Source organism: Lagopus muta, chromosome 6, assembly GCF_023343835.1.
Source record: "Lagopus muta isolate bLagMut1 chromosome 6, bLagMut1 primary, whole genome shotgun sequence".
NCBI classification, from domain to species: domain Eukaryota; kingdom Metazoa; phylum Chordata; class Aves; order Galliformes; family Phasianidae; genus Lagopus; species Lagopus muta.
In genome coordinates this window covers 4,725,736-4,753,653 of record NC_064438.1, presented here as the reverse complement: position 1 = coordinate 4,753,653, position 27,918 = coordinate 4,725,736, and the positions used below count along the sequence as shown (strand labels likewise).

The 27,918-nt window shown below is 44.0% G+C and overlaps 1 protein-coding gene across 3 annotated transcripts in view; it reads left to right on the top strand.

The window, feature by feature from the left end:
* The window catches only part of NAV2 (neuron navigator 2), a 311,161-nt gene that overhangs the window by 111,428 nt on the left and 171,815 nt on the right, over positions 1-27,918 (top strand). For 2 of the 3 annotated variants that reach the window (XM_048948751.1, XM_048948750.1), the window contains exon 1: positions 8,289-9,123. The exons of the other annotated variant lie outside the window; for it this stretch is intronic. In XM_048948751.1, the coding sequence (XP_048804708.1) occupies positions 8,866-9,123 (258 nt within the window). In that variant the 5' untranslated portion in view covers positions 8,289-8,865. Of the gene's footprint in view, positions 1-8,288; positions 9,124-27,918 lie in introns of those variants that run through there. 3 annotated transcript variants of the gene reach the window in all.

Below are 27,918 nucleotides of genomic sequence, written 5' to 3'. Positions count from 1 at the left end.
TTCCGTGTTTAGCTGAATCCTTTGGTAACATCTTTGTACCCAAGGGCCTCCTGTGAAGATAGCCATTGTGTTTCCTTGGGCAGCGTGAAGATATTATTATCTGGCTTTGCAATTCATAAAATGAAGAGCTGTGTTTCCAAAGCAGCAACTAATTGTGTTGTTTCTATTTTGGGAAGTCTGATCCAAGGCGTTTGCCAAGCTGTCAGCCAGCTCGCCTGTGCTCGCAGTGAAGCTCTGTGCAGAGCTGGGAGCCGATCCCATGCTTCTGACTTGCAGTGTCTCAGTTCTCCTCCAACACAGTGTGCTTTGCTCTTCCCTGGGCTGGCTAGGTCCACCTTGCCCTGTTCTAACTGCAAAGTCCAAGCGGATGAGCAGTGGGCAGCTTGTGTCCTACCTGCCCCAGTGCTCTTGGCAAAGAGCAGCTTGCTCACCTGGCATCCGCATCGCCAAGAGCTCTGCGATTACATCGTTGGAGATCCAGAGAGCTGTCTGCCTGCTCGCTGTGCCTCCCTTGGTGAGGTTCGGTGCTTTGGGTGAGCAGTGTGGGTGCAGCGCTGCCTCCTGGAACACCCAGCGTGTTGGGGCAGCGCATGCTGGTGGTGGGCTTACAGCGCTGAGTCCTCACTGATCTCTATTAATGCAAAGCTAAGGCTGTGGTATTTGCTAGTGCTCTAATTTTTATACAGTATGCTAATTACTCTTTTGAATTGGAAATGCCTATTCAGCACACTAAGAGAAATCGGGATGGACTTTGTGATGCTGTGTTGCAAATAGGGTTGAACCTTTTCCTGTTTGTGTAGAAATGCTGTGATGGTTTTCCTAGGCCAAATTAGACATCACCACATTTTTATTCATCTCACAGTACATCTGTGTGTGCACGCATGCATATGCATACACAGTTGTAATCTTACTGTTTTGCTAGCAGTGATACTGTCCAGAAGAGTTTTTTTTCCCTAAGAGCATAGTGCAGAGTTGCTGGTGATGTTGGAAGTGGATGCAGCTGATGGAAAATGAAAAGACTAAATAGAAATGTAGTTACTTTGCATCTGTGAGGAAGGGGAAAAGAGATATTAGCCAAGGATAAGTAGATTGATTTATGCTGAAAGCCCCAAAATGGCACCCTAGAATGTTTGGGAAGGTTTGCAGTATGATGACAAATACACATTCAATGTTTCAGCCCAGGGATCCACTGAAGAAACAGAGAATTTCTGTCAAAGCAATGGGAAAGTCAATGGTTGAGACAGGAAGTCATCTCATTTCTAAAAGGGAGCATTGCTATTTTGGTTTTTAATTCTGATCATTAGCAGTAGCAACACATGCTCAAATTGCTTTTCTAACATTAGGCGGTCCAGAATTACATGAGGTAATTTAATATACCATTTTATCCTGAGCCTGTAACTGGAAAAAGACAGGAACGGCTAACTGCTTTCTTGCCAGCCTTTCTGGTAGCCATTGATTTATGGAAGATACTTCTGTTTTCTATCTTTTGTTTTGTCAGCTGTCTACCTGGTCTCTGCAGGTGAAATCTGAAAGCCTTAAGGATGTTATTGAGAATGCAGCGAGTAGCAAAGGAACTTCCTGGGACATCTTGGAGCTGCGGTTTACACATACATTATACCCTAGGGTGAAAAAATGTGTTGTAGTTTGCATTTTGTCTTGAAATCACTCTTCTTGCAGTACAGGTTAATGTAAATTGCAAATATAGGCATCTGTTCACCGTGTTCAAAGTGATAACACATTTATCTTTGTAAGAGATATGGGAAAAGAAGGGAAAGACAAATCACACTTAAGCATGTGCTGTGGTTTCCTTCCTATAATTCTGTCTGCAGGTAGCTTCAGCTGGACCTTCTGTCTATGCATGCTGTTGTAGTGGACCTGCTCACTGTTTAGAGCTGATTTCCACTGAGCCTTTTCCAATGGATCCAGGTGGTTTTATTCTATTCTTTATTTTATTTAAGAACTACAGGCTATTTCAGTTTAGAAGGGCCATCAGGAGGTCTCCAATCCAATTTTTTGTTCAAAGCAGAGTCAGTCTTGAGCTCAGACCACATTACTCAAGACTTTATCCAGTTGCTTTGTGAAACATCCAAGGTCAGAAAGTGCACAACCTCTCTGGGCAGCCTGTACCCGTGCCTGATTGCCCTCCCACTGGGTCAGTTCCTCTTTAGACCCAGCTTGCACTTGTACAGCTGATGCCCGTTGGCCCTTTCCCTCTGGTTGGGCTCTGCCATGCAAAGCCTGGTTCTGTTGTTCAAGTCAGTGTTGGTTTACTTGGAGATGCAGTTATCTTCTTGCTACCATGTGGATATTTGTCTGAAGTCCTTCTGTTAGCAGATGGACTTGGTACAAAGAGAGAGAAATGGTGTGGCTCCCCGTTAGTTCTTTTTGAGAGCAGATGTGATGTATGCTTTTCTGAGGATGACAAGGTCGAAACGATGGATGCTCGGTTACATTTTGAACAGACTGTAACAGTGAGAGAAGGAGAAACAGCTCATGGCTGAGGTCGGGACTTGCATTGATTCTTCAGGATGCCAAATCTGCAGAATCTGGAGGTGTGAATGAAGGTGAAACAGAAGTTAGATGTGTATTGAAGCTTCATTGTGGATCACTATCAGAAAAGGTTTGCATTTTGCCAGTTATTTTCCAGCTGAATTTTTAACCTGCTGAGGTAGCAGATGGGCTTATTGTATCCAACTCCTTTAAGACATTTTAGGAACTTTAACAGATGGATGTGTTCTGAAATTCAACAGCATCTCCTTCAGCATCTGCAATGTCATTGTTTCACATCTCAGCCAGGGTGCGAATGACCAGAGCATTTGGTAAGAACTCAGCCTGTGACAAACCAACTCATTTGCCAATAGCTGGTAATACACTGCTGTTGTGGCAGGAGCTCTTGGCTTCTACTGCTTTTAGAGTGCAATGATTTCAGTTGCCAGGGATTTTTTTATCTTCCTCTTCATATTAAAATAATCTTACTTCTAAAATGGCAAGAGGAAATAATGAAATGCAGAAAAATTGGATCTCATCACTGCATCTTCTCTTTGTTGTTTGTTTCCCAGAGAGAAGCTTCAGCCAGATCTTCTTTGGAAGTAATAAAGCATAGAGGGCTGTGTGGTGTTTCATCGCTGACACTCTTGGAAAATATTCCATGCACCAAGAGGTGCATTATTGAAAATCATATGATAGGACATGTAAGGTAAATGCAATGCTATCAGATCTTAATGCTGTAGCTTTTAACAAGTTCAATTTAAAAAAAAATCAGATAAAATTCGGGTGACAGGAAACCTTAAGATAGAATAATATGCTGCACTTAAAAAAAGTTAAACTAAATATTGAGATACAACATTAAGCGTGATCTCCTTTATTTGTTATGAAACCAAAATAATAGGACAACGTTCACTGATTTGTGTTGTGATATTTGGGTGACTGATGTTTTAAAAGCTTGAAAAATCTCTAGTAAATGAGTAGGAGTGTCAGTTATTAGTTTGCTGATGGGAGAACAAAGAACACATCAGAACATTTGAGAAGAGGAACTTGGGTTTAGCATGCATGAAGTTACTTTGCAGTAGGGCCATTAGTGTACCCCTAATTTTTACCTTCTGAGGATGTGCTTCTATTTTGTCTAAGCATTAAAACAGGACAAATCTTTCTTTAAAGGAGCTCTGGAGGCTGGCAGCATTCATATTAGTGCACTGTGTTAAGTCCTTTCGGCGCTTACTTGTATGTCACTAAGAACAACCCAGGTTTTTATACGCGTTTTGCTAATATAGGAAAAGATGGTGCTTGTAATGTTGCAATTAATCAATCTGACACCGCATTGCAAGTGACCTCCAGCAGTGAAATGCTCCTGAGTGGCTGCCCTGTGGGAATGCTCATTTTGGGCTTCTGGGGAAGAGTGGATGCCTGTGGACTAGGAAGGCCAGGGCATTGGATTTGGTTGCAAAGCATACTTGGCAAAGCCTGCAAGCGTGGGCTGCTATTTGTGTTTCTTTGAGATCTAGCTGGCAGTTGGTGAGCACTGCGAGCAGAGCTTCTGTGGTTCCAGAACTGCATTGCACCTCATCTGCTGAACAGCGTGCGTGGGTTCAGGAAATCAGAGGGCTATTTTAATGCAAGTTCACTGGGAATGTGCACTGATGGGAAGGAAGAAAATGTGAATATAGGACAGGGCTGGATCAGCAGTTTAAATAAGATGGATAAATACCTATAATCTGGAAATCAACTTCTGACGTTGGCTGTAGTGAAACCGTATTGATTTAGAGGTGAGAATGTGACTCAATGTTTTCTTTGAGCAGTGGTTATCTAGTCTTCACAAAACAGCCAAAGACGTTGTCTTAGCTTTTCCAAATACATGAAGCGTTGGACAATGTCAAATCAGGCATAAAATAATATACGAATATTAGTACTAATAACCTTCAGGAAACAAAGGAAAGATGACTAAGAATACCCAGATGCACTTCCCTGTTGGAAAGATGCGATTTGCAAGAATCCATTTCAAACAGTATTGAAATATTTGTTCTAGGTAGTATGGAAAGTTTATGTTTATTCTTGTGATGACAGACATTAGGACATAGTAAATCAAGGTAAGCTGGAAGTCGGTATGCCAAAGGTAGTCTATTGGGATAACAGAATTTATTCCTGCATATATATATATTCCACAGCGGTCACTGCTGCAGCATTGAAGACATAGAGCATTGTAGAAAGCATCAGGTGAAATGAGCTCTTGCTGTCCACATCCCTTCCACTTCTGTTTCTGCTGTTTAAGTTTGAATGAGCCTTTGCAAAGCCGATCACAGCACCTTTGTGAGGATGTTTACCTCCAGCCAGCTCAGCCACATTTTTCCAGATTCTGAGAAACTGACATGGCTACAGATCCAAAAGCAGCTTAAGGAAAATGATGTCCAGGATGAAGTCAGTACAAATGTATGTGGCTTTTGAGTAGAGCACTGCCAGAGTTAAATTTATGTAAAATGCTAGTCACACAGTTCAATGAATGCATCATGGAACAAAAAAAAGTACCAGTCTGGAATGACGTGGGCAAATGGGCAAATGATTACAGTGCAGCTGTGCTGCCAGTTCCTACAGTACATGCTTCAGTTACAAAAATGTGGAATGTTCTTGTTCAGAAATAGTACTGAAATAGCATAGGCAGCAGGAGCAGGGAAGTGATTGTCCCTCTACACTCAGCTCAGTGAGGCCATACCTTGAGTGCTGTGCTCAGTGCTGGGCCTCTCACTACCAGAAAGACACAGAGCCCCTGGAGTGTGTCTAGAGAAGGGCAGTGGGGCTGTAAGGGGTCTGGAACACACGTCTGATGGGGAGCGGCTGGGGGAACTGGGATGGTTATATCTGGAGCAGAGGAGGCTCGGGGGAGACCTCATCACTCTCTACAACTGCGTGACAGCAGGTTGTGGTGAGGTGGGCGTCTTTTCCCAGGCAGTAATGATAGGATGCAAGATGATGGCCTCAAGTTGTGCCAGGAGAGGTTCAGGTTGGATATTGTTCTCAGAAAGAGCAGTGATACAGTGGCACAGGCTGCCCAGGGAGGTGATGGGGTTGCCATCCCTGGGGATGTTCCAGAGCCGTGGAGATGTTGCACTAAGGGACGTGGGCAGTGGGCATGGTAGGGTGGGCTGGGGTTGGACTTGGGGATCCTAGTAGTCTTCTCCAACCTCTATGAATGTTTTACAGAAGATACTCATTTAAAATGTTCCATTTTGCATCACTGTGTGGAAGTTCCTGCCTGCATTGCAGTGTTACTAGAGAAACTTACTATGTGTCTTCAGAAATGTGTCATTGCTGTTTCTTGTGCAGATAGAACTTACCTTGTCACGTTAAAGCATAGCACTGTTACAAAAATAAGGTGGAATTAAACCCAGTGTGAATTAGAAACATGTCAGGGAATTATTAATGGGGGTTTAGATGAGAATTAGTGTAATACAGACAAGATTTTTGTGGAAAGGGCTGGGAACAGAACCAAGGTTTCTTCCTTTTCTCTTTGCTCTATATAAAGAACTCACATGTACGGGTTATAATTGCTGTGTGGTGAGAGGATGCCAAATTATATAACGCCTCTACCAACATTCCTGTTTTCTAACCTCTGGAGTTCCTCTTTTGGGAATAAACCGAAAAAACCTCGCAGCTTGATGACATTTACACCTTTACAGTTCTTTTGTGAAATGGTGACATACCTCTGCAGGCCAGCTTAGGCTTTTATATATCTGAGCAGTGTCAACGGGTGGATTTGAATGTGCAGGATGCCTGCAGCAACAAAAATAGGCCCATATTTATTCCTGTCATAACTTCACTTAAGTTAATGGAGCTGTGCCAAGGCTGGATATGCCTACAGTCTATAGGACAGCTGGCCTTCCGGCAGGCCTTGTTCAACAAAATGCTTCTGTAAGAGTAATTAAGTTCTCTGATAGTCACAGTATATGGTGATGTTTTGGGAATATTTGTGTGGAATGAAAATGATTAACGTGAAGATTTCAGATACATCTGAATGCCCAAAAGACAAAGGAAGCACTGGTAAAGGTATTTCCAAGGATGGAGTGAGTGTCATTCCATCAGCGGTTCAGAATCACCAAACCGGTTAAGAACATGCTCTAATTGTAATAATCATCTACATATTTTACAGCATGTTTCTCCCTCCACATCCCCCCAGTGAGGGAGCGCGTGGATGCTTGCTGGACCTCGGGCAGATAATGGGCACTGTTGTGATTATTCAGGCAAAAGTTTTCATCAATTTACAGCTGCGAGGGAATGTTCCCCTAGTTAATGGTTCATCTGACATTTCCAGCAGGAAAGAGTGAAGCTCTTGTATTTTGCCTGCTTTTTAATACTACTTTAATCATTTTAAGGTTGACATACTGAAATAGAGGTGGAATAGGGGAAGGGAAAGCTAGCTGGGCTTTTCAAGGAGAAAGAAGATAGGCTTCCAGATGTCATTGAATGTCAGGAGAAAAGTATTCTCTTTTAAAATTCCTAGCCTTAAAAGTGGGTAAAAGAATTATTGGGAGAAAAATAATGATCATTAGTCACTTCCAAAGATGGATCAAATTGATCTTGCCAAATTTAGCCAGCATCCTTTGCTGTGGTGGCAGGACTGCAAACCAAGAAACACAGAAGGCATTTTCCTCTGCCTGTGGAATATTCAATCCACCATCATCAGATTTGATGGTTACTCAAGTAGCAGTGAAAGGAATCATTTTATTTTGCTCAAATTAACTCTGTGTCTGTTGTGGTAATAGCCAATCCTGAACAAAATCTGGCAAGTTCTTGTGCATCTGGGAATGGCAGCCTGAACCTAATCAAGTATGGAAGTGCCTTAATACCTAATTAGAATTATAGAATCATGAAGGTTGGAAGAGACCTCTAAGATCCCCAGGTCCAATTCCCAGCTCACCCCTCCATGCCCACTGCCCACCTCCCTCAGTGCCGCATCCCCACGGCTCTGGAGCATCTCCAAGGATGGTGACCCAGCACTCCCTGAGCAGCCTGTCTCACTGCCTCACTGCTCTTTCTGAGAAGAAATTGTTCCTGATATCCAACCTGCACCTCTGGTGCAACTGAAGGCCATTACCACACGTCCTATCAAATGAGTAAAACATGCATTTCGACTTAAATTTCCAGTCCTCCCCTGTTAGCCCGGGCGGAATCATTCGAGATGACATCCCAGGAAGGTTCACTGCTCAGGTTTCTAAATCCTAATCCTGCTGCCTGATCCTGGAGACACCTACAGCCCTGAAACAGCACAGGCTTTGATCTGGGTTAGGCTGGGCTTCAAAAACGTGATGTTGTGCATGGAAAGCTTCCAGCACGTCAGGTGTCCGAGCGCTGAGGAGCGCGCCTGGGAAGGAAGGGCGCTGCCCGGCGCGGTGTGCGCCCCGATCCCGTCCCGTGTCCGTGCGGCGCTGGGGAGTCCCGCTGTAACGAGGCCGGATTACTCAGCGCCTGTTCCAGTTCCTGTTGACCCCGGCAGCAGGAGTTTTCCTGAGTAAAACCCGAACCATGAGTCACCCTCAGGTGTTTTTGTTTGAAAGCGCTTTTTTTTTTTGAAAAAAAACGCCGGCAGCGGCTGGCTGGAGGCCGGCTGGGGGCCGGGCCCGGGAGGCGGACGCCCCTCCTTCGCTCCGGCCGCAGCGCGGGAGCCAATGGGGCGGCGCGGCCCGGCCCGGCCCGGCTCGGCTCGGCTCGGCTCGGCTCCCCGCGGGGCGGGCACGGCGCTCGGCGGCGCGCACGGTGCACGGCGGCTCCGCGCCTCTCGGGGCGGGCGCTGCGATGGGGGGGCGGCCGCGCTCCCTCCCCGCTCTCTGACAGCTGGGTTTTCTTGCGCCGAGGGGATCCGGGGGAGGGGGGTTTGCGTTTTGATCTCGGTCGCCAGCCGTTCCTCCTCCTGCTCTGGCATCGCCGTCCTGCCCGCAGCATTAGGACTTAAGGAGCTTGATTCCCCGAGGCTCGCGTCCGAGGGCATCGGTGCTGAGCACGCTGAGCTACATCTGCTTCTTGGCTAAGGCTGAAGAAAGACGTCTTAAGCTGGCAATCCCGTGCGGGCGGCAGCAGGTCCCCGAGCGGCGCGGGCTGGGCGGTGCGCTGGGATGATGGAGTGAAAGTCCCTGCTTGCAGGAAAGGATTCCGCGGAGGAAAGGAGCGAGCAGACAGCAGAAGCAAGGGAGAGGAGCAGCAGGTGGAAGGCTGGCCGAGAGCCGGAAGGTGCTGTAGGCTGACCGCTTCCTTCGGCCGTTCCTGCGATAAGCCCCGCTGCTTTCGCCCGGCGGCTTTCCCAGCTCGTCCTTCCCTCTCTCCCCGCCCGCCGCCTGCCGTGCTGCCGCTGACGGAAAGGCGCCAGGGAAGCAGGAGGAGAAGATGCCAGCCATCCTGGTGGCCTCCAAGATGAAGTCGGGACTGCCCAAACCCGTGCACAGCGCCGCGCCCATCCTGCACGTCCCGGCGGCCAGGGCCATCCCGCAGCCCTGCTACCTGAAGTTCGGCAGCAGGGTGGAGGTGACGAAGCCGTCCTACTCCAGCCAGATCCCCCTCAAGTCCCCCAGCGGGCAGGAGAGCGCTGGGGATGGACCGCCGCCGAGGAAGGGCAGCTCGGTGGAAAGCGCGTTTGACACTCAGGTAAGAAAGCGCCCGATGCTGGGGAGGTGCAGACGAGGGTTTGTTCCTATTGCGTGCGTGCCGTGGGGTTCGGTAGCACCCCGCGTGCGATGTTCTGCGTTTCCCATCGCTGCACCTTTAGCCGTGGGACGGCTCCGCGGCTATGTTAGTGCAGCAGGGTGTTGCTGGGATGTGCCCAGCATGCGGGACTCGGGGCAGGTAGAGGTGTTGCTACTGGAGAGTCTTCTTTGTGTGCCTTTGGTGGTGGCTGCTGGTTGCTGTGAGCACGTGCCAGAGCCGCTGCTGAAAGCCATCAGTGCTCGGCATGGAAGGGAGGCAGTGCTGTGTGCACGGTGCGTGCTGTTCGCACTGCGGCTGGGTGAAACGGCTTCCAGAGGATGGGCTGTGCAAGTGGGATTGCCTGCTTTACCGCTATACGTGCATGACATCATGGATGCAGCACTTTACCAACAGGCAGTTTTCAGAAGACCTGTGCACATGGCAGTGCGACCTATTGTCTTTAGACACACGTTGCTTGCTGCGCAGGGAGAGAAGCATACGTTCCTCAGCCCATTCCGTTATCAGCACAGCAACGCCTCCAGCGTGTCTCAAGCTGCCCGGCTGCAGAGTGTGCGCTCACATGCCACGGCGTGAGCAGAGAGCTGTCTCTGCAGCAGGCAGGATCGATCAATGCTGTGCAGATTGCTGTGCAGCATTGCGATGGATTTTGGAACCAGCCATGTACATTACAAGCTTCCCTGCGGGCGTCTCAGCCCAGGAGGAGGTGATACCGTTATAACGCGATGGGGAAATGATGGTGGATCACAAGAATAGTGAGTCATCCCTGCCATCTGCATTTTGAAGTCTGTGGCCCGGTAACCCCATTCTCTTAAGGGAAGCGTGACCGCTGGTGGGGCGTGTTTGGCCTGCTGCCCTGGATTTTAGGATGTGCTGCACTTTCTCTACTGGCAGCCAGGGTGAGCAGGGCCTGCAGTGGCTCCTCAGGGACTAGGAACACAAAAGCAGACAGACAAGTGCTGGTGTCAGGGTGATGGCAGCAGGCGCTAACCTGGGCATCACATCATGCTCAAAAGAGAGAAGCAAATGCTGTTTTTTCCCTGTGCTTGTGCCTGTCCTTGTAATACTGAAACGTCAGCAAAATCTCATTATGTGCTGCGCTCTCTCTGACACACCTTCTTTTCTGCATAGAAATGTACGTTCTGCAGAAGTTACTGTTTTTCTAAAGCGCTTTCTGACCCTAGACAGATTATAATTGCAGAGCTCCTGTTGGATTGGGAGCCATCCACAGCAGAAAGGAGAATAGTATGGTGGTTTTAACTCTTGCTGTGCAGATGTGGTGCAGAACACATCTTGTGTATCCCAGTGATGAAAGGTTCTTCGTGCTCATTTGTTACATTTGCACGCAATGATGTCAGATGATTTTGAGCTTTGAATAATTTAGCGGAAAGATAAATCCAAGGCTTTGTCATGCTCAGTAACCTGCTAGAAGTCCTAGCAGATGACCATCACCTTTTAAGGTGTGCATGAGTGAGATTTGCTTTACTGTGAGTGATCTTGGATAAGCACAGCCCTCTTATGTTTTTCCTAATGATTCAGCTTTGATTCCATGCCTACATGGCATGCAGCTTTTGCCATCCAGTAATCTGGATCTAAATTAACGGGAGACTTTTCCAGATCGGTTGCACCAAGGGCATTGCTCTTCTCTTTTCCTCCCTTCCCCCATGAAGGAGTGGGAGGAGGCACAGAATGGATGAACAGCCACCAGATGGCTTATTGGTAGCAGAAGCATTTATATCCTAGGAAATCTTCAGCTGCATTCAGGTGTAGAAGCGATTTCTGGTGACAAGTCTGCCGAGGTTGCATCTTAAAGATGATACTAGGACTAGCTATCTCAAATGTTTGTTTGTGCCTTATCGTTTGATTCTACAGTTACTTCAAGCAGAAATATGGTCCTTGCCATTTCACTGTGAGGCACCTGGCATTCTCTGTGCCCCTGTTGGGGTGGGAAGTGAGATTCTTTCTCTGGCATTTAGCATGCAGGTCCACAGAACGGAATAGCACCGGTTGTATGATCTGAGTCCCTGTGTGGGGTTTGCAGTCTACAAGGAATGATAACGTGTTCCTATGTTTCAGATGAAAGACCTAGGAGAAGAGTGATAATGAGTGAAATCAGTGTGTCTCATGCTGTCTTCCTTGTAGGGGTTGAACGAGCTTGGAATATGCTCCCAGGCTTTCTTTTGGAGTTTGAGGCTATTGCTGTCAAAACCCAGGGGGTATCACATCACTTTCAGAACAGCTGGATGAGAAGCATTGCTGAAGTGGTTGGAGCTGCTGAGTGGTTGGAGAACTCATTCAAGAGAATCTGAGTTCTGCTTCTATTTCAATATGAGAGCTTTCAGACTCATATCCACTGGACTTTCTGTGTATTTTAAGGGGTTGCTCTTAATCCTGTTGAAGTTGGTCCTCTTTGTCCTGCGGAATTAAAAATTCAGTTGCATGTACAGAATAAGACCAGATGGCAGCTAATCTCACGTGTAGGACACCTACTTAAAGGTGGAATGCAACGGTCCTATCTTCAACTGTGTGTATGTATGAATGTTCCTCTCCCATCACAGTGAGTGCATACCGTGCTGGCCTTACCCTTGCACTTACTTAATGTACTTCTCTGTCTTGGAGAAGAGGCCGTGTCTGCTGCACAGGGTAGAAGTCACAATGTGAAGATTCCAGATCCTGTTCTGACACTGTTCTTGCATGTTCCAAGCCACTTGCTTCAAGTCCATTGTAAATGCTAGACTGAAACCTGAGGTCAGTGAGTCATGTCAGTATTGTTCCTGTTTTATTGTTACTGCTACACACACTCCATTCATTTTTCCATCTTAAACTGCCTGCGTTGTTCACAACAGTGTCCTCTGTTGTATCGGTGCTTTTTTGAGAACACTGCCAGGAGATTATACCCGTGTTCAGAGTGTTGTTTTGGAAATATTTAACTTTGTTACCAGAGAGACTCCTGTCAAATAGATGGTAGAATAGTGACCTCTCATATACCAAATGGTACTTATTAGTTATTTTAAAAAAGTCTTATGTATTCGACTACTAAATTTGCATTAATTAAGTAAAACAACCTGTTGCTGTGCACTGCATTCAGCAATCCTATCACCAGCCATTCGGGTATGTGGTTGTCCTTAACATTTGGCGAGAAAGAGTGGCAGAGGATTAGGTGTTACTCTGCAGATACCAAACTTCCACTTCCCTTGCTGCAACTTGGGCATCTATCCTGCCTGTTCCTTTCTTGGTGGACATGGCAGACAGATGCTCGCTGGTGCTGTCGTGTTCTCCCTCGCTTTTCTTTTTCTCTACTTGAGGTAAATGTCATTCTTTTAGCCATTCCTCTCAAGATTTCTAGAACTTGTACAACTCTTCCTGCTCTCTGCTGGACTCTCTCCAGCTCTCCTTGAGCTTTTGTTAAGAATTCTATTTAGAACTGGGCACGATATTCTGTCTCATTAAGGCTGAGTGCAGCAGGTCATCATCTTTTCTGTCCTACACTTCAGTTTTCAGTTGATGAAGATTTTAAAAAAGATTCGATTTTTTTTTTCTTTCTTTTTCATTCACTGGCAGCAGATCCGCTCTGCTGACTGGTATTCTCTTTGTGATTCACTGTGGCATGATATCATTGCCTGCAGTACAACTACCTTTCTCAGATAGCTCTCATTTTCTATTTTTACACTAGATTTTCCTTTTAGCAATACAGTGCTTCTCACACTGCTTTCCCAGTTTGTGAAAATCATTTTGAGTTCTGGGCATATCTTACAGAATGTGTGCAATGCCCATCCAGGTTAGAAATGTCCCTGGGTTTTTCTCGTTAGCTATTCTGTTGTCCAACTCGATGACAGCATGGAATAGTGAATATGAGTTAATAGTAATTGCAGATCCCTGCGTAAATCGCCCCAGTAGTTCTTCCCAGGAGCATAGCACAATGCTGAAAAATTTGAGGGAGTTCTGCTGTAGATCTGTCTTCTAGGAGGGACAGGAATCATGCAAGTCTTAACCTGAACCAAGCTGAAAGTCATAGATTGGTGCACAGACCGAGCTCAGTGCCACTGTGTAAGCCGGCTCAGTGGTGGAGTTGGTTCTCGCTAATATTGCCATGCTAACTGTGAAGGAAATGATGACAAATGGAAGGTATCTGTTTGCTTAGTTGGAGGAACCCAATGAGGTCACATGAGGGTGTGTAAAAAGGAGAACTTTTCCTGAAGAGCTGGAAAAATCTAATGAAATTTATAGATTTTCAGCAAAATGTGTAACTGAAAATAAATTATTTTATTTATTATTTAATTTTGATGAATTTACTTATCTAATAATAGTTATGTTTTTAAGCATATCTTTAAGAAAATGCTGTATCTTGCTTTCTGATGGATTTTTTTACATAAGGCACTTAAGAAGCCGCATCTTTCAGTTTGTGATTCTAATGGTTTTGATTGTTTTTTCATAGATGTGTACTCTTAAAATTTGAGGAGCTTGCTCCAAATGAAATGTTATCAGAAAAGTAGTGAGCAAACAGCTGATAAGTTGTTCTATTGCCGTTATTAATATGGAGTTTTCTGCAATTTCTCTCTTGATTTTGAAGAAATCCTACCCCATCCAGATACCCTGCATTTGAACAAATGGTGTAAGATTGCTCTGTAAACTCGAGCTTATTCATCACTGTTGTCTGATTTTGTGTATGCAAAGAGCCGCCTGGGTTCTGAGTTCCATTCAGTTTTTAGTTGTCACTGGATAACAAGTGAAAATGTTTTTTGCTCCGATTTCTTCAGGAACAGCCTTTGTTCAGCATTTTATCTTCCTTCCCAAGCTTAGTTCCCCTACTGCGGACTTCCCTGAGGTGGGCTGTTTCCAAAGTGATTTACTGTTGACCTAATGCTGTTGTTGCATCCAGTCAAGTTTCATAGTCTGTAGGGAGTGTTTCAGAAACACTCATTTAATATGACCTTTTTTCTCTGCTTTTGATTTTCCTTTTAATGCTGTTTCTCTGATCTATGCTAATAGGTAGCATCCGAGGGGCTTCCCATCTTCAATATACTTATCTTATGAGCTCTCCCTGGAGGTAGAGATGTGCTTCTTATTTTGTAAATGAACGGCGAAGGCACAGAGAGACGTATCCAAGGTCATGAATCTGTCGTGCTCTAGAAAATTACCAGCTAGTCCCCTGTCTATTAGGTTATCTTTCTCCTTCACTGCAATTTGTTATTCAGTTCAGAGCACTTATGCATATGGTGTCCTTAAAACTTCTAGCTTGCTCCCTAAGTTATATTTCTCTGGTAAACATCTCATTTAGTCCCTGTTTCCAAAGTAATTTTTATCACATATTGCTCTGATGCTTTATGTATGGCCATACCCATCCATGTTGGATGGTCAGGTCCAGCTATCCTCTAACCAGTAATGGGTTCCTTTTCCCTGCCTTTCCCTGCATCCCTGGCTTGCCCCTTACCTTTCCTCCATGGTTGTCTCCCTGGTATATGGTTTGTCTTAAACTTGCAATGCAAAATAAATACTGTTCAAGAAGTTTTGAATACACTGACAACTTTAATGGAAGAATTTTTCTGTTCTTCCAGCTTTTCCCCATTTGCTTTCAAATAGTTTAAGTTATGGGGCTAAATTTTATATTTTTATTCTCATATAGCTCAAGTGATACTCTGAAAATTTAATCCACTGCGTTCATTTACTTTTCCTTGTAGCAAACTGTAGATTGTCAACCAGATTCACAGTCATTCCCCTGGGAAGTTTACCTGGCTAAAAATACAGTGGTAGAATATTATTTTAAGGAACATTTATTTATGAAGCTTATAAATGGTCAGATTTTGTGTGTATTATTAGACCATTGGTACATCTTGTAACAGGAAGCTACTGGTTTTCCATTCACCAAGAGCTGGAATTTAGTCAAGCGCTTGGCGTTTGTGTGCCTCTAATTTTATCTGTAAATTGTTCTTTCTGAAATAGTTTGTGGAAACATTCTCAGTTTCTTCAAATCATGGGCGTGGAAATAATTGCTAAAACTTACAATAAACAAGATATTTGTCAAAGTAAGTAACTGAGAAAAGCAGTCACTTGTTATTTTAAATCAGACTGAGATCCTATGTTTTGCTGTGATTTCACCACTTTTTTTTTTTTTTTTTTTTTTTTTTTTTACCCCCTTGGAAAGTATTTTTAGGTGTGTTATCCTTGGATTATTTTTCATATTACTTTTGAGTAATTTTAGAGTTGGAAGCAATGTGTGGGAAAACAATAAATGAAAGGAGAAGAAATCTAACCTCTGGATATCAAAATATGCATTTCCTAGGACTTCTGCCCCTATGCTTGCTCTGCTTGGGACTGTAATTGCATCATGTCTTGATCTGCAGTACAGTCAGGCTGAGTGGTCCTAGGCTAGAGCAGTCTTCTTGGAGATCCCTAGAGATGGTTCCTGTGTTCCTCCAACACTGAGCTGTACACAGCCAGACTTCCTCATGGATTGTGTTTGATGGGCCAACGTGAACAGCTGAGGGATGTCCATGTGGATGATGAGGCTTTGTTATACTGTTACACTTGTGTAGATGGGTACGATTATGTGGAAGTTATTTTTCCTTTTTTGAGTTGTGCCAACTGTTAGAAATTACAGGTAACTGCATTGCTGGTAAGCTAGGTATTGGCTTTGTATGACGGCTTTAAAGAGTGCAAGGGATATCTTTTCACATCATATCTTATTTCAGCCATTCCTCAGATTTTGACGTTAATTACAAGGACGTCATTTTGAATCAGCTGGTACAAGAGGTCTGGGAGATTGGCTTCCTCTGGCAGATAAAGCTCTCAGGCATCGTGTTGTACGTTCAGAGTGATGGATTCGTGTCATCTTTCAGAGTCAGAAATCCTCCTTAGACAATGCAGCATGGCACAAAGCTGTGTTTTCCGTAAGAGCAGTATCTGTATGCTTGTATCCATGGTAAAAAGGCCTGCAGCGGATGTGGGGAACACGTTAACATCTTCAGATATATCGGTTCACGGCTTCAGTTATCACTGGGGGAGGCAGTAATTAATGGATTAATCTGTTAAGACAAAATTGATTCAGTTACAAAGTATTCTTCCTTTCAAAGAGTCTCACACACGTTTAAGTCTTCAAAACTCATTTAAAAAACATCACATTACAGGATCGAATTTGCGTTGGCCGTGTGAAGCAGTAGCTTGGAAGCGGGTTGCTCTTTTTGCTCAATGACCATGGGTCAGTCTGCTTTTCAGAATGGGCACATACCTTCCAGACTTGTCTGCAGCTTTATTGGGATGGAGTATTTTGGGAAAGAGTATTTTCAGCATCACTGTATCTTGGAGCAGGGATCTGGTCACCCAGGGACACGAGTGAGAGGAGCGCTGCCAGGTCCTGTGTATTGCTAAGCCTGGGGCTTCTGGTGAATTTGCTTGAATTTACAAAACAAAACCACTTGCTACTTTTCAAGAGGGAAGAGCTGCGGTTGCCTAGGATCCCGTTTCTAAGCAGTGGGAGACAAACCGACTCCGCAGCAGTAAAAGGTTTGCTTTTGGTAACCTTGAAAAGGAAGCCCTTGGGGCTTGCCTTGTAGATTTGTGACCATGTGGAATATTTGTTTTCCTATGATAAAATGCTTAGACTCCACATTGTTGCAAACTGAATCTGTTTGTTATAAGGAGTGTCAGTATTTGAAAGAGGATCTCCTTGTGAGTGGACATGTCATGATGGATGCCCCTGCCACAAGCAAAACTAACGCAGGGTTTTCTTTTCATTTTTCACTGTGATACCTGAGGTAGCACTGTGACCACAAAGACAAATTTGGTGATGTGGTGTCTTTCTGCTTGTCTGTGGATGAGCTGCAGGAGGTGCCCACAGCAGAGGGGAGCCCCTGGGCGACCCAGGCCTTTAACAATCCCCAAGCCTTGGAGGGCCCCTCAGATGAAACTTAACCTCTGGGCCCCAGCCGGATGGGCGAGGTGAGGTGCAGCCTTCTTCATTGCCTGCTGAGCCCTGGGATTCAGCTGAGACAGGGCCAGCATCAGGCTCTTGTCCCTGTGCTACCAGCACTGTGACAGCAGGCGTGAGGGACTGCACTGGGGAGCACTCTCACCCCAGTTCCTGCAGGCTGCTGTGTCAGCAGCTGTGAGCTGAGGGCATGTCAGGCCCTCTCTGTGTTTGTTAGGCAGCATGAAGCACAGAGAGATGTGAAAGCTCAGTGTTTCTCTGGCAAGTAATTTAGGTTGAGGTATTTTCGCGGTGATTTTTAGGATCTTGTATAGACGCATTTTCAACAAATGGAAGCTCTAGGCTAGGATTGTTGTGCCCGTGCACGTTTCTGTCACATAACAGTGCCTGCGGCAGAAGGAGTCTCCTTCAAAGTAGCAGCTTATGAATAGCTGCAGATTTCACTGAATGCCATTCACCTCCCTCCTCCTTTTTCTTCTGCTAGCTAGCAGCTGAAATGGCAGGGCTTGGTTTGGCCAGTCCTTTGCATCATTTATAGTGGTGCTGTTAAATGCTGGGCTGAAATGGATGGTAGCTAAGCTAATTTGCATGATTTAAAATGCCAGCTCGGTTTAATGTAGAGCAGCTGGTATATGCTTAACTCCTTCAGGAGAAAACTTAATACCCGCAGATCGCATTAACCAGGGCTACACTGCATTTATTTATTTATTTATTTATTTTGCTGTCTTTTCCTCCTTTGTTTGCTAGGACGTTTATAGGGATCTCTACGTTGCTGGGGAAGGGCTTTGCTCTTTATTGATATTTGTGCATCTCACGTTGCTCACAAAGGAAGGAATTGGTCTTGCTGTGCAGTGAGTACTTGTTGCAGCTTCTGAGCATCCACTTACACTGACCTTAACAGATAGGGCTGTGAGATGTGACATGATGAGGGATGGTGAGATTAGCTGGAAGAGGGACAGGTGTAGAGGCCTGGATTACATGGATTACCGCATACTCAATTTCTTAGGGTTAAATTTCAAGGTTGAAAATGGTTAATTCCTCAATTATGGAATTAGGACATGCCATTGCTCTGGGGCTGAGCAGGCAGCCAGAGTCATCTTGTGACAGAATGAAGAGTTGGAGGATCAAAGAATTCCTCTGCTGCCCTGAAATAATTAGTGCAGCCACACTGAGGGGAGGGAACGAGTGTAATCTTTTAATACCAGCCCTCCTCAAAATTGACCTTGTCACAGGCAAATTGTCTTGCAGACAGCAGGTGTACGATTGTGCCATTCTGACAGCACCGGAAAGGCCAGCACAGTGCTTTGTCATCAGCTAAAACCCTCTCACCACTTCAACAGCAATGGGCCTTCATGTGCTGCAGGGCTCCGGATGTGAGTGAAATGTGAAATGTGAGGCACTGAGCACTGGGCCTGGGCACTGGGCCTTACAAAGTCAAAGCTCCTTCCTTAAGAAGGTTACAATGTAACTTTTGCTTCCTCCAGAAGGTTTTGACTGTCTGGAGCTGTGAATTCAGCTGAGGTTTCTCACGGAACAGCATATTCGGGTTTCTAGTTCTGAAGACCCTTTCGAGTTTCACACTCTAGTTGTTTGGCTGGAGAGGAAAGGTTTCTGTTTGATTCCTTTGGTGTGTATATCCTTCGGCATTGTGTCTTGAGTTCCAATATGTCAATTGGCCTGTATGAACTGTGGTGCTAGAAGATAGCCTGTAGTTATTTGTTTGGCATCAGTGCAGTATTTAGTCTGCAGGCCATGAAAGTCATGTCCATACACCACAAAGGCTGCATCTTGCTGAGTGGAAACTGTTTTTGATTGGGACTTTTGATTTGACCGCTAGGAAGATAACTTCCTGTAATATTTTTCCATGGATGTAGACAAGACAGGTTGCCTCTTGTGAGGAAATACTTCATTCTATCATCTTGGGCCATCCATGTGTAAGATCATTAGTGTGCCTGCATGTTGTAGAAGATTATGAGCCTGTTCTGTACAGTCAAATTACTCATCTTGTGGTGTGTTTGCTCACTATATGCGTACATGTATATCTTAACCAAGAGATCTAAGGGACACATCTGTTCCGTTCCGTTGATCATCTGAATGTTTTTGATGTACGATAAGCAAATCAGTTTGGACATCTGAGAAAAGATCTGTCAGTAATTACTCTTAAAGGCAGAAGCTTATTTAATCAAACATTATCAGTTCTTTAAATAGATAGGAGCCATTTTGTAGATAGGAGCCTTGTGGAGATGATCTACAAGGCACTTTCGTAGCTGGGATAGAGTAGTGTATTTTAGACTACAGCAAATCATTTTATTTGCGTCTATCAGGCTGAAGGAATGGAAGAAATTAGCTGGTGAGGGAGTAAATCCTTACCAATTATGTCACTTGAATGATCTTCAGTGTTGCCTCTTTTGCCTTTATAACTAAGGGATAAGTGTATTTCTTTTCATGCTCTTCCATTGATTAATGCAGATTGTTCAGGATCCAGGCCTGATCTCTTACGCTTTGTATTCCTTACTTATTTCCAATGCCTATATTTGGAGCTATGCATTTCTGCAAGGGAGAATTTCAGAGCTGGAAAAACATGGAAGGTGCAGTGGTGACCACAGGAGCCTTGAGGACAACACAAAACTCCACCAGATGGCATCCCTGTGGCTACAGACAGGTCAGCAGCTGACACTGCTGGGGTTTGTCACTGGCAGCTTCCTTATCTCGCAGGTATTCTGTGGAGATAAATCCATTCTAATTTCAAGCAGCTCAGGTAAAGTGATACCTGAAGCCATGGAATTACCTTTAATAGCTAACTGTGTGATTCTTAAGTCTTCGAGCTTCAGTGTGATCTACTTTTTCCTTACCATGGATTTTTTTTTTCCTTGAGTCAAAGCAAGAGATGCTTGATTTGAAATCCTTTCCACTAGCAATTTGTGGATTTTAATAAAAATTGTGAAGGTTCAAGGCACATCATTGCCTCTTTGTTGGGAAAAGATTCTCAGCTGTAAAGAAGTGTCTTCTGTAAACAGCAAAACAGTTAATGCTTTAACACCGAAAATATTTTAAAGAGAAGAGTCGAAGACCTGCACACGGCCTTTCAAATCATTGTGAGGAGCTTGTGGGCTGTGGGTTACCATCTGCACTCTGTGTCGATGCCATCTGCCCACAAGCAGAAAATCGCCAGTGGAGAAAATGCTAGGATATCCTGCCACAAAACCACCAGTTACATGTGAAGACCTGGTGAGGTTTGCAGTGAAATCCAAGCCTTTGGTAGTCTGATAGAGGCTGACAGGGCAGTGTGAACAAGACAGGCCGTTGGCATGCTGGGGGACTGAGCAAGAAGTATCTCCGCATGAGCCACATCATTAGTATTAGTGGAAGCAAGGGATCTGCAGAGTGTTAATTCGTAGCATGTAACACTGTAAACTGAGAACTATCTGTGAAGGCTGAAATTATGCTAATTTATGCAGTTCACATTGCTACTGCAGGTTATAAATAGCTCTGTTTCTAGAGGGCTAGTGCTGCTGTATTGCTGCGCGTGGCAGGTTGACTTTGTGTTTAGCTTTGCAAATTTTAGCAGCTTGAACACGGAGTGAAACCCGGCTTCTCTGGTCTTTTATGTGAAGGTCCAGCCTGTTCGACTGTGCTGAATCCCTTCCATTCAAGAGGTTGAAAGGAAAACAGTCCCATGGCTTAGAAATGGCACGGTGGTATTAAGTAGGTGCTGTGAACAGCCTGTGCCTGAAGGCCAGAGGAGTAGTTAAGATTAAAGTGTGTTTGGGGTTTCTTCATAGGCAGTTTTGTTTTGCAGGGCTTGATACCTGTCACTCAGAGACGGTGCTTGGGAGTCCCTCCAGGAGGCATCTGGCTTGCCTCCTGCCTCTGTACTCATCATTTTCAGGGTGTTTGGGATGCAGGAAGCAAAAAGAGGAGAGGAAAAAAAAGCTCCATGTTAAAACCAAGATGTCATACGTGAGTTGAATTTCTAGTGGGTGAAGTAACATATATTCATATATAACAAATAATCATATCACAGCTGGAGCTTAATTTTATGTTCTTCTTTCTTATTTTAAATTCTGAAGGAGCTAGAATATATTTAGTAGTTAAAATCATAATGTAACTTGATGAAAAAACTTACAGGCAGTGCTAGAGCTGGACTGAAAGACCAGAGTGATCTGGGACAAAAAATCATGACATGTAACATGCATTTGAACAGCTGTTCTTCTGACAAAACGATTGCAGTGTGCTTTGCCTACCAGGAGATAATCTTACCAAAGATTTTACGTCTGCATAGAGGAATCCTGAGCCCAATTTTAGAAGTCTATATTGATGGATGGAAGCCATGAAAACAAAATCCCTCCTTTTCTTCCACCACCTTCTCTCGTCTTCAGTCATGCTTCTTTTCCCATTCTCAGGATATGACTTTTGATAACGTGTTAATGCTTCAAGCCGTACTCCCATTAGTGAACATGTTTTCACACTTTGCAGCTGGCTCATTCCCCTTCCCTCGCAGTCAGCTCGCTCAGCTTTTCATGACTAAGCTGTTAAGCTCTGTTACCCTCGCGGCTGTTTCTAATCAACTTCAGAACTTGTGAACTGTGCCTGCCTGCTTCTTCCCAGTGCAACCCGGACTAGAGAAAGGCAGTGCAGAGAGTGGACTCGTGCTGAAAGAGCTGAGAGGTTTGAGGTAGGTGGCCTGGAAGGAGACCAAGGTCTTATTTCTCTTCTAGACTGTTTCAGAGCATGGAGCCGGTGGGTTTTTATTATTTATAATGTACATCTAAACTGGTTAATACATTGCAGGTGAAAAAGCACACACGGGAGAGGAGCGTGTACTTCAGATACTCAGTTTAAAATGGTCGGTTCTTCGTAGTTTCTTAAAACTCTCTCACCAATTCAGGCGAGAAATGACCACTAGCTCCTAGAAGACATCACTGTCCTGTGCCATCTCTCCCTTGGCTAGTGCAGAGATGTGGACTGCTTTGCTGAGCTGCTGTTGCCACCTGGTGGTGGCGAGCAAAACAGAGCGGGACACGATCAGTTTAGGTGCTTTCCCATCAGCTGAATGGTATTACATAGTTGCCGAGCATCAATTAGAATTATTCTAGATACACACGGATAATTCCCCTAGTTAGGAAGAAGCTTCACTGTATTTCATGGCCTGCATGCATTTGGAGTAGACAGTGCCATAAAAATAAAATGATAGGTGAAAAAAGGAGCCTGCCTACTGAACATGGATAGCTTTTGGATTTCTCCTAACTGATTGTGCAGCATCTGATTTGTGAGTCCAATGGCACAACGTGACAGAGGTCCAGCAAGAGGTACCATGGTGCCATCCCTGCCTGGTCCCAGAGCGAAGTGTCTGGTTTGATGGTGAACAGAAACAGAGCTAATGAATAACTCTGAACTGCTTCTGAACAGCCCAGCTGCTGCATTACCAGGGTAAATTTGATTTCTGTAAGTCATTAGGGTCTTATCTTAGTGAAATTAGTAGATCATTATCAAATGATGACGCTTTGCACTTAACATAAGTGACTTAATTGTCCTTTCATTGTATAGAATTTTATTGCGATCCCTTTACAAGGGGATACAGATAAACTGTACTGACTAAGGAAGAAGAGCTCCCTGCTCAACTAGTCTTGTTTGTGACAAAGCCACACTGTGTGTCTCAATCTGCAGATTTGATGTCTCTGCAAAACATGGGCGTCTGCTGGAGTATCTCAAAGCTTCATTATTTTTTTTCAGCTAATTACTGCCATGGGTTATTTGCTACTAATCTTTCAGGCAGCACTTAGCTAAGGTCATTCTGGTACATGGAAATTGGGTCTGATGTACAGGAGGGGTCTAACGTTAAGGTTTCTTCGCTTTGTTTTAGCAGCCCTGTGCTATGCTGCAGAACCTGTATTTCAGGGAAAAAATGCCAATCCTCTGGAGCCTTGGGCATTTGCTTGGGATTTCGGATAGGGAATTGGAAGCCTCATTGGATCTTTCGGAATGAAAGAGAATCACCACAAGACAAACATACTTTGGACAGCTGTGCTGTCCCTGTGTCACCTTTGACTTCCCAAAGAAGCATCTCGGGATCAGTGCAAGTAACACCCATGGGGCTCCCATGCACCCACCAGAACGTGCTCCAGCTGCAACTGAGTCCACTGGCAGGGCTTCATACCTGGTATAGGGTCTCCAATACACTAGACAGGCTCCTCACACAGGGATGCAGAGTCCTTGTGGTAATTTTGACTTTTCTTCTCCCATCAGCAAAGTCCTTTCCAGTGGTTTTCAGCAATGCAGTTAGAAAGGCTGATTTTACGGGATCTGAAATATGTCTGAATGTATCACTTCAGCTGTAAATTCACTTCCCTCACAAATGTCAAATGCAGGTTTCACTCATTTCTTCCATCTTTCTGTTAGATGCTCTGCTGCAGGAGGCCATTCTGCCTAGAAAGCATCATTATTCTGTTAACTTGCCATCCTGTATTGTTACGAAGGCTTATTTGATTTCTACACTGATTAGCAGTAATCACAGTTATGCCCAGAAGCAGTTAAACCAGCAGGAAGCAGAACAGTCTTTTTGTCCCCATCAGTTTTTAACAGTTTCAGTTATTAGTATTTCATGAAATGGAAGTCAAACCTCATGTGTAATTGCTTTTTTTTTTCTTTTTCCCAGTTTGTACATGCTTGAGCCTTCAGTACCTGCAGAACGAACTGTTTAATGGCAGTACAACACACGTGGAAAAGCATAATGCATTTCCAAACCATGAGAGTAGAACATAAATTTTTGAGGGCATCCTAAAGCCAATGTCAATTTTTTCCTAGCTCTGTTCCCTCCTCCTCTCCCTTCAGGTCTTGGATTTCTAGGAATCAAAACTTGAGGTGCTCAAAACCTCCTTAGTGTTCTTTCTGGTGGTGTTTTGGATCTCAGAGCGTGGGGAAGTGGAAAGCTGCTTCTTTGGGTCTTGGAGAGTAAACCAAGGAACATTCATAATATTTATCTTCAGAGGAAAATTACTGATGGCTCGCTGTCAGGTTGGTTTATTTTCACTAGTCACTTCAGTGAGGTGCTCTGATAGCTCTGGCGGTGAGCCTTCCTGCCTCTCTTTTGGCTGGAATCTGTACAAGAAATGTAGCAGAGAAGAGGAATGTGTCTGAGCACTTGATAGAGGCAAATTCTGACAGTGACACTAAGAAAATGAAGAACGGCATCACTAAAATCAGTTGACACCCACTGTCTTAGCAGTATCGCATTCAGGCTGCTGATATCAGCGGGAACGTTCATGTCAGGCAGACAGATTGAATCCTTTATTTTCTTTTAGATAGTTTTGTTGAGACCCCTGAAAGTTCAAGGCCGTGATGTCATCAGGGAACAAAAAATTGGAGCACAAAGGTAACATTGAGAACCCTTCAAAAAGTTCCATGAAAAAGTTCCATGTTGCCTTTGATTTTGGAGCTACAGCTTTTTGTGTTACCAGAGCAGCAAAGTAGCCTCTAAAAAATTAATCCATCCAAGGGTTGAAAATATAAAGTAATTAGATTTTTGTCTTCTAGGAAACAAATCTCACTCCATGATTGGTGTTCTGCTTACTGGATTCATCATGTAGAATTTTGTCTTTGCTGTTGCGTCTTTGAAAGACCACGGCAGTCCAAAGAGGCTCCATACAGACCTTAGGATCTCTTCCTCCCACAGCAAATACCACTGAAGCATACAAGGCTTAGCAGGCAATGAGTAGAACATTTTATTATTGATCTAATTTTTGAAATAACTTTCAAAACCAACGCAGTGGTTGCAAGTGGCACATTTCAGGATATTCAAAGCAGAGTTGACACTTGTTTTAAAATCTGTTAAATAGCTTAAAAGTAGTACTATGATCTCCTGCTCCCAGCATGGCCTGACATCAGGGAAAGAATGTTTAATAAAAATAAAACAATCTTGTCAAATGTTTAATTTTACATAATGAAAGAGCTCTGATTCTTTTCTGCCTTGCAGCTTATGTAGTTGCTAGTTACACAAGTCAGATGTGAATTCCAAGTGCTATTACAGGGTCAAACTTCAAAGCATAGGGGATCCAGAATCACACCCAATATATTTGAATTGGATTTTTCTTTTCAGATGATCATTGCAATGTATTTTCTGAATAGACCCGTAACAGTTTTAGTATTGAGGCATATAGCAAATTAGACACACAAGTAATGACAAATAGTGCAATTAGGGGGGAAAAATATAACCTTGTATTCTTGTGTTACTTTACAGCTAGAAAACTATTAACTTTTTGTTAGGTGAGTCCTACACAAAACGCTAATGTTATATTCATGAAGAGGCATCTTAAATTAGTATTTGTAAGTAAGTTTTCCCAGAAAATGCTAATTGGTTATTCAAATCAGATTAGGCTGCAAATCACAGTCTGGGTACAGTCAATGAGGGGAGTGGATTAAAGCAATTAGTTAGCACTTTGTTTGCTGCTGTCATGCAAATATAGCCAAACTTCTTCTTAGAGTGATTGAGGTAGGCTTGAAAACAGTCATAAAACTCCTTTTGACATTCACGGGCTCAGGATGTGCTCTGTTCCATGGTGCAACGTTGAGCTCAGCAGGTTGCTTCTGGTTGCTTGTGATGGGGGCATGCTGTAGGTTCTTTCTATTTATTCTCTTTATCTTATTTTCAGATACAGAAAGATAACAGTGCCAGTAACCCACAGGAGTAATTCTTCACGATGATACTATATGGGAAAATAAGACCACATTTTATTGCTGGTTGTTTGCTAGTTTGATAACTATTCAGAACTAACACAGACTACTTACAGAGTAGTTTTTGCTCTAGGAGGCTTATCTTTTTAAATGGCTGGAATTCTGAATGGAAAAGAGCTGCATTTTGTGGTTAAACAAATTCAGTGAGGAAAAAAACTAAAAATGAAGTGTTCTAAATAACGTGGAAACATCCCAAGATATGGCACAGCCCTTCCCAAGCCACTCAACAGCGACGGAAAGAACCTGTCACCAATAGAAAACGTGGTTCTTGGTTTCCCATTTTCTCTGCAACTTAAGGAATGCCAAAGTACCTGCTCCAAGGCAAACATTGTCAACGTTATCTGAATTTTGCACTTGGAGTTGTATGACACATACAAGGTATTTGGTAAGATGCATGCACCTCCTCCTCAAGCTCTCACTTCTGCTGTGGTATCATTGTGCTGTTTGCCTTTCATTTTTCTTCCATGCTGCCAGTAATGCTCATCGTTAGTGAACACGCACATTTGGAGCGTGTTTCTGCTTCCCAGTGATTTATAGATGGTGGTGTTCATAGTTTTTACTTGCATGAAATTCTGTGAGCTTTTGTTATTTAGGTGATACTGGATTAATCATTTTTGCTGACAGCGAGTGCTGTCAGCATACTTTGTGGAAGGGGGGAACATAATAGCATTTGGGCCAGGAAAGATCTGCTCCTGTTTGATGTGAGCATCATCCCAGTTAGGGGCAAGCTGATCCGAACCCCTTTCAGTGAAGGTTACCTGTTTCTTTACAGTTTCCACTTCTGGAGTGAATAAATGGCAACCCAGATTTTACAAGAATGATTTAAACATGAATAATGTGATGTGTGTAGCTGTGGAACTGTTTCACCTCACTTTGAAGCTTTCAGTTGCTGCACATCTTGTATGCAGATTTCAATGGCATTTTTATCTTGAGTTCCAGAGATTATCAAAGGAGACTTGCACTGTGCTATGTAGTTATGGCTCTAATTGTTTAATTCCTTGTATCTTTGTTTGTAATATCAAATTAGCACTCTTCTGACTGCAACCTGCCATAGCACCATGACACACACAGCTAATATTTTTCTGTGTACAGAAAGAACCCATGCATTCAACTGTGATAGGGAAGGCAGAGGGAGAATAAATAATTCTCACTGTGTATGAGCACAACAACATTTCAATTTTTCACAACAATCTTTCCTGTATTACCAAAAAAAAAAAAGTGTTCTCAATTTCTCACTGTAGTTGAACATCTTTGCTTGAAGTACAAAATGCTCATGGGAACCTTCAAAAATCCTTTTTGGACGGGCCATTGAATAAAGTGTAATTTTATTGAGGAGTAATGAGGGCCGTAGGATCCTTGTTGCCAGTTTAAGCATTTGTTGTGCAGGATCAGGGTTTCTACTCCGTTTCCATGTGTGGGAATCAAGTGTTGTTTCTGCATTAGAATTGGATAATGTTATTTTTACTTCATGATCTCTGCTATCATAGTTCTTTTTGGGAGTCCTTCTACTTAACTTGGGCAAGATCTCTGATAAGTTTACATCACTTATCGTATAGACGAACCTTCCCAGGAACGCACACTCTGTATAGAGGTGTATAGATGTACATTTTGTCATACACACTGCAAGAATATCCTGCACGAGAGCAAACCAGAGAGCAAGCCATGGCCTGCCCGAGGAAGCGCCTGAAGAGACATTGGGAAGGCCTGGCATCATCCCCCAGTGCTCTTTGTTTAACGATGATGACTTTAAAGAAAATCACCGTATCAGTAGGGCAAGGAGAGCACCGAGACAGCTTGGAAACAACAGGATGGCTGCTGACTGGCACCAGGTAACAAATAACTTCACAAGTAAATAGCAAATGTCAACCTTCTGATAAGACTGTGAACCTGGAGTACCCAGCCAGTGGGGAAACAGGGGAGGGGGGAGGCAAGGGGGAGCAAACAGGGTCTGAAGGCTGTCATGATGTGTCCATAGGCGCTCCTGCTTGTGGGACGCCGCCATTGCAATCGTGAATAAATTCTGCTTTTATCAGAGATACTGTCCTGACAAACATTACTTGGATATTTCCAACACATGTAACCAA